Here is a 7,676-nt window from a genome sequence, read left to right as displayed (position 1 = left end):
TGAAGAAATGCAGTGCTGCATTATCAGATTTCAGATATTACAGACTCCTGCAAAGAGTATTTACAATATATGTATGGAAAATCCATCATCACGAAAACCATAATTATTGTAGTTCCCTACTAGTAGTAATTAACATTAACCTACTACCACCAATATTCTCACCTACCATGTTCTAACTACGCCACCCAAGAATACGGTGGTTTCCGGTCCCTAAACCGTCTACAACCTCCCCATAATCTAACTACGTTACCATTAATCACCATTAAATCTTGGCAATTATACCACCCCATTTCACGTTTTCTTGTTTTAATCACTTTTTCCCAACTCTCATACCACTCCTTACATAATTCCTCCTCCTCTACATAACTGCTAGCAAGCATGTCATTCTGTATCCACTGACTTAAAATCTTGAATTCGTCTCTGCCTTTTGTATCTGCACGATTGTGGTGGTTCACATCATCAAGCTCAAAATATGTCGTGAATTTCCCTTTGGTTCCTCCTAGCTCATCGTCCAACACACGAGGGGACAACGATGTAATTGTTGTTGTAGGAGATGTTGTTGAGGTCTCATTATTAGCTGGTACACTATCAGCTTGTTCTGACGGTGGTACAAACACTATACCACCGGGGAACTCTCCACGTATGGCTGGTTTTGACAATGTTGAGGATGTTTTGATCCTCCAGAAGCTAAACGCCGCAGTTATTACAGCCACCCAAGCCCATATATTGTTGACAACCGTAAAGAGTCCGAAACTCAAGTAGTTGAATGCTAGAGCTTCTAGGGGAGATTCTAATGCACTCATGATTTTTCACGAATCAGAACAACAAAGGGTTGAATGAATATAAGTAAATTAATTTTGCTAGCTCAAGAGAGAAGAGTGTTGAGGAATTTATTGGAGTGGGTAGAGATATAGAGAGTATAGCATCAAAATTTGATGCTAGGAATCGGGAATGAAGATGCTAAGGTAGATCCAAGTTCCTGTTACATATACCACAATTTATGCTTTTGGCAACTAGCAAGTGGGATATATTGAGACACGTGTACGGTCAGGAGCGTTTGTCTGGATTGAAATTGTCTCACTTGGTACCGCAAGAGTTCTTCTTTTAAGTATTTTTTTCGTGATCGTGTGCTAGTTACAACTTACAACACACTTCACGTTTTGCCCTGCATGCATTGTTATCCAACTTTTTACTGTCAGTTACTTTTTTGTATATTGATTATCGCGATATTTTAACCTATTACATTAAATAAATCTATAATAACGGGAAACTTTTGATTTAATTTGGTAAATGGTAACATAGAAAATCAACTAAATTGTTTATTATGACTAGTTAAAAGATTTTGATAGCTAAAAAGTCGGTATGTATAAATGAACTTTCTTCAGTTTACTCTTTCTCTTCTTCCACGGTAGAGTAGATAGTTATGTTTCAAAAATAAATTTGCATATTTGAAATTATTACAAAGTAATGTAATTCACAAATATTACAAATAAAAATATTTAAAAAGTCATAGTTAAGGGCAAAACGGTCTGATTCTTTAAATGTGTTTCAAGATTTAGTATCATATGAAATGTGGACGGAATGTGCTTTATCTTTTTATTTTTATTTCTATTTTGGCACAAGTTCTATAGAAAGAAGGTAAGATCAAATTGAATATATTCAATGCTACAACTTGAAATATGACTACTAAGCTGTTCCCTTGAGATTTCTCTGGAGAATAGGGAAGCGAAGGTTTTATTGCCATAGCCAGGGCCTGCTAGTTTGGTAACTTTGGAAACGAAGGTTTTACTGCCGCATAAAAACATCCAACAAATATTGCTATATTTTTGGCCAACGATTAGGCTTAACAAATGTAGTTCAGAAAAACCCAACGGATAGCCAAATACCGTTTTTAGGAATATATACTATGTGATTTATGCACAGGGCCGGCTGAAAGGGCAGGCAAGTAAGGCAATGGCCTAGGGCCCCACCTTTTTAGGGGCCCCACTTTTTTTAACATCCTATATGTATACCAGGTTTCGCATCGCGTCTTCGCCCAACTTCGAATATAAAAAGTAATATTTTAATTAAAGAAATAAATTTTATGTTGGTAATAATTAAACTTCAAATAAGATATTTTCAATATATAAAAGCAAAACTTTCATTTCACTCCAATAATATCTTAACTTTCATTTTGATGAAATTATTTACTCCAAATTAAATGCGGAGCCATAATTTGAAATACATGAGCTTTGAATCCTAATTTTTTAAGTTATTTATTTCTAAATTAATAATTTGGACATATTTAATGAACTTTTAAGACAAATACAGAATTTGGACCAAAGTGCTACCGAATCCGACCAAATCGGTAGCTGAGGCTCTAATTCTGCCCTACTTCAAACTCATTTTTTGTTTAAAAGATTAATTTTAGTTAACCAAATAAGAGATTTTAAAGATAACCGATCTTAAGCGATAATGTTGTCTTTATTTTAACATTATATGGCATCATTTAATAATTTTTAAAACTATCCGAAAATCATTTTGTACTAATCTTGGAAAACACATATGAGCTCATTAGAGTATAAATATAAAGTAAAAGAAATGCTTACATGTAAAAATTTATAATAAGCAACAAATGAAAACGAAGAGCAATAAGAAGCAAGAACATCTAGCGAAGAAATGATTATTTTTTAGGTTAATAGATAAGATCAATATAAGAAAGCAACAGGGAAAATAAAGTGCAACGGATGGGGTTGTTCCTCCCTTAACAAGGGATTTCGGGGTCGAGCCTGGAAAAAAAAATTCTGGATAGGGAGCGCTCCCCCAATTGGGCCCTATGCTACACGAACGGATTAGGCGAGCTCAGTGGGTACCGAATACCGATAAAAACGGGTAAATAAGAAAGAATGTTCGACGAACTTTTAAAAAGTAGGTCATAAGAACAAAAAATAAATTTGACTTTAAAAAAAAAATTATGACCTAAAAGTAATTAATTGAAAAGTTTAATATTTATTGGGAAAATTTTGTGAGGACTACAAAAGTCCTTATGTTCTCTCTTATATATAATAGTAATATATACTATTTTAAAAAAAAAGATACCTTAAATTGGAAGTTTGAAGATATATGGGGAAGAAATACAAGAGTTATTTCTTCCTTTTATTATTTGTTTGTTTTTTTTTTTGGGGGGGGGGGGGGGGGGGTCCGCATTGGGGTTTGTTTGGGGAGATAAATGGTAACTTCTTTTTATGGAGGAGTAGTTACGTTGAGCATAATTGGGGGAATGGGATCACTATTCTTGGTAATTTTATATTTGTAGTATCCTTATTTATTTGGGTAAGTATTATATTGTTTATATTTACCTATTTTCTTCTTCCTTTCATCATTCTTGTACTCTAATTATTATTGAAAATTCTCCGTTCTCCTAAACACCTAAACATTCTGCTGCAAAACTTAGTACTTACGAAAGATCAAGATTTACTTTTTGGCGTCTTCTTCAAATTATCAAGCATTGCAACAAGCATGAAGCAGTGCAACACTACTTTGATATCATTATATCAACTTATGAAATTCTTGAACCAGATTTTATTGTTCTAACTTTATCTTATATTTCACTGAAAATTTGTCATTGTTGACATTCTTATTTCATAAGTAAATATTTTTGTTGTAGTTATTATTAGAACTTATTCAATTTAAATATGTCAACTAGAAAATATGAATCCGGTTATGCAAAAAGAGATTGAATAGATTAGCTATATTATCAATTGAAAAAGAAGTGTTAGAACAAATAGATTATAAAACAATAATTAATGAGTTTGCACCTAAAAAAACTAGAAAAGTAGACTTTAAATAAAAATATATATGATGATCTTTCTTTATTTCTTTTAAAGAAAATTAGGACCTCTCTATGAAATTTGGCCTGAGGCCCCCAATCTTGTTGAGACGGCCCTGTTTATGCACCCTCCACAAATAGATTGATTCTCTTAAGGAAATTTTACATGACATAGCTAACTCTAGGAGGTATTTATGGTTAATAACTACTATTTAATTTAATTACTTTTACTAGCTACAGTGAATTTCCAATTTACTATTCGTAGCTATACGCTTTGGGCAAACTACACGCTTCCAGATCTCTCTTCCCCCGCACATCTCTCCCCCACCCCCCCACCCCCCCACCCCCACCCCGGTTCCCTCTCTCTTCTCCCTCGGCACTCTCCCCTCTCTCTCTCTCCGTTCCCTCTCTTTTCTCCCTCAGTAACACCTGCTCGTCACCGAATCTAGACGGAGATACCATCTGCACCGCCGGCGCTACCACTACTATCACTGTATTCGTCCATCTAAGTGCATTTGCTCAATTTTCAGAGGAATTTTTACATCTCTAGCCGGAATCCATGGCTTCTTCTCCTGATTATATCTCAGATCTGAGTGTATTCGTTTAGCCGTAATCAATGGCTTCTTCTCCTTCTTGTATCTCAGATCTGAGTGTATTCGTTATTTTTTGAGTGTAAATATAACTTATATGTATTTGGCTGATTGTATTTTTGGCCAAACTAGATGTATTTGACTGTATGTATTATTTGAATGATCTATATACATATGTTTGTATAAAAAAATTTCGAGTAAATACAGTGTATCTGAAATTTTGTTGTTTGTATACAAATTTACCCCTATAATTGTTTGATACAGTCGATTTACATTTTTTAATACACCCGAATACACTCTATAGCTAGCAATGAAATACTAGCCGGCAACAGCTCAAATACATTCAAATATAGTTGAATACATTCAACCTTGCGACGTCCGGCGGCGACCTTGCTGTTCGGAGCTCGAATACATTCAAATACAGCCAAAACAAAAGGATACATCAATATATAAATACACTGAAATACACAGTATTTAAATACACTGGAATACCATCATTTGAATACACATGTATTCAAAGAAAATAAGGTTGCATGTATTCAAATACACACGACATCAAATAAGATTGGATACAACTGAACAGTGTATTCAAATATACGCTAATTGTCCTAAAACTAGCTACGAATCGTAAATAAGTAAAAGGCAGCTCTGATTGGTTAGAAGCTCCTAAACTATGGCTATTTGTGTAAGTTATCCTTCTTTTAATCCTCCATTTTTTTTATCATCTCCAAAATCAACCGAATTTCTCCCCTACTATCGCAAAAATCCTTTTAAGTTCATAAGTGCCACAGTTTTATCAAAACTTCATCTTGAAGTTGCAACAAAATTCAAACTGGACTTTTTCAATAGTTGTTTTAGTGGATGTGGTTGGGATTCTTTGGAAACATCGGGACAAAGCTATATACAAAATTTAAGGAAGATTAGCGGTGAATTTGGACTGATTTGGAGATACATTTCATATATGAAATCGACCTGGAAAACATTGACAATGTATATCATGTGTATAAGTTGTGTATATCATGTACACATATTTTCATGGATATACATAGATACACATGATATACATTCTTTTGTCGAACACATACTTTTTTGGATATTCACCAATATACATGATATACAAGAGATAGAAGGGATATACACAAAAATGCAGGGAATTTACATGGATCTATACGGATAGAGTCGTCTTCAACCTCGAGTTTTCAATATGAAAATTAGTTCAAATCCGCCTTAAATCGTCTCCAAACAAATCCAAAGCTAATATTCAAGCTCCTTAATGTATTCGACAAAATATTGAAAAGTATTTCAAGTTAAATAATTATTTTTACTCACAAATTTATAACTTTTTCTCAATTGAAATTCATATCCAAAACACAATACTCTTTTTTAACTTTCGTCATTCTTTAAGGAAAAAAAATCAAACAAATGTGGTCTCTATAATAAGTTAATAGTACAACTAACAACAAATAAGTTGAAATTTATGGTGGAATAGAAGTTTGGTGTGGGTGAAACCAATATCTGGACAAGGAAATACTACAATCATTGAGTGTGACAACCACGCACCACCTAGTCTTTTTCGGTGGTTTTGTTTTTAAGGGTTAGGTTAGGGGTTGGGTGCGTGGGGAAATTGTAAGGGAAGATACTTTAATTTTTGGGGACATTGTTTCTCTTTATGTTTTCTCCAAAATGACGAGCGCCAGGCAATTGCATTTACGTCGTGGGTTTTAAATTAAATAGCTTATACAGGAGATCGGATCTTTCTATAACAGTCATAATAATAACAAATTACCCAGTGTAATCCCACAAGTGTGGTCTGGGGATTGGAGGGTAGAGTGTACGCAGATCTTACTACTACCATGGGAGGTAGAGAGATTTCTGATAGACCCCCGGCTCAAAGAAAAGCAAATCAAAGCTTCTATAAAAGTCAGCTTTTATAATAACATTTCACTAGAATATTCATATTTTCGATCTTTCATGTTACGTTATATTATATGTTCTCTATAACAACATTTCGTTATAGCCAGGGGCGGAGCCAGCTAATATCCAGGGGGCATCCGAACCCCCTCGGCGAAAAATTATAGTGTATTTTTAAACTTAAAATTATTTTATTTTGTATATATAGTAGGTGTTGAACCTCCTGACTTCTTCGTATATTTACCTTTTAGAATTTTTGAACCCCCTGGATGAAAATCCTGGCTCCGCCACTGGTTATAGCAGTAAAAAATATTGAAACAAACGGCGTTGTTCTATAGAAGTTTGACCGTAGCTAAAACCTTGAGTGTGTCATTGATTACTGATGCTAACAGTATAACGTATATCACAATCCACATTCATTAAATTTATATGAGAAACAGGGATGTAGGACTAAATTACATCTTTCCCTTTTTTTTTTTTTTTTTTTTTTGACTAATATGGAAGAAGCCTAGAAATTCTTGAATTGTGTGTTTCCTAGGTTTGTTAATCCGATTCCAATTTTTCAATGATTGAGCCATTTTCAAGTTTCAACTTTCTCATCCTCTATCTCAAAATTCTAGTCTAAATAATCGAATGATGGGTTGATTAATTAAATTATTAAATAACAATTTATTGAAAGGTTTGTTTAGGAAAGAAAAATATATTTACAAATATATCAAACAAAAGAGTATATTTAAAAGAACAAATTAGTCATATCGCATTCTTTAATATACATGATATATGGATTAAAAGAATTATTAGTAGAAAATCAAAATAAGAGAGGTAAGAATAACATCGTAAACTACAAAGAAAGGTGTCTGGAATAATTCCTTTAAAATATGATCCCTTTGCTTCATTTTACGTGATAGAAATCCTAGGGTGAAAATCTAAGAAATCTAATCAAACAAATGTGGAAATTAAAAGATAGAAGTTAGACACAAATTGGATTGATTTTATGAGCAAATTTGGGGAAGACCAAACCCTCTCAATAGAACTCAACTAATTAGCACCTAAACTAATTGAAACTAAAAACGAATCATACAAATTGAAATCCACAAAGTGAGTAATTCAAATGAACTTCAAGGACAATTGGTTTGACAACAACTAAGAAATCACAACTTAGTTAATAACACTCGACTAATTAAGCTATTAAGATACTCTACCAAACAAACTATAATTTCACCAAAATAGGTTTTCATCAAATTTCAAGCTCAAGGGTAAATGAAAGACTAAGGCAACTATTTATAGTCTTGCCTATTACAACAAAGACCCGAAAGTGGCCTTTGCACAAATAACCCACATGGACTCTTCTTCACTTGGATTGCAAT

At 33.4% G+C, this 7,676-nt stretch overlaps 1 protein-coding gene across 1 annotated transcript; it reads right to left on the bottom strand.

Moving 5' to 3' along the window:
• On the bottom strand, window positions 1–1,024 carry LOC132067048 (uncharacterized). The gene has a single exon (XM_059460204.1). The coding sequence runs from the start codon at window positions 801–803 to the stop codon at window positions 177–179; it is 627 nt and encodes a 208-aa protein (XP_059316187.1). The 5' UTR covers window positions 804–1,024; the 3' UTR covers window positions 1–176.
• Between the last annotated feature and the right edge of the window lie 6,652 nt (window positions 1,025–7,676).

This window comes from Lycium ferocissimum, chromosome 8 (assembly GCF_029784015.1).
Source record: "Lycium ferocissimum isolate CSIRO_LF1 chromosome 8, AGI_CSIRO_Lferr_CH_V1, whole genome shotgun sequence".
In the NCBI taxonomy this organism is placed as follows: Eukaryota; Viridiplantae; Streptophyta; class Magnoliopsida; order Solanales; family Solanaceae; genus Lycium; species Lycium ferocissimum.
This window is presented reverse-complemented; position numbering and strand designations above follow the sequence as displayed.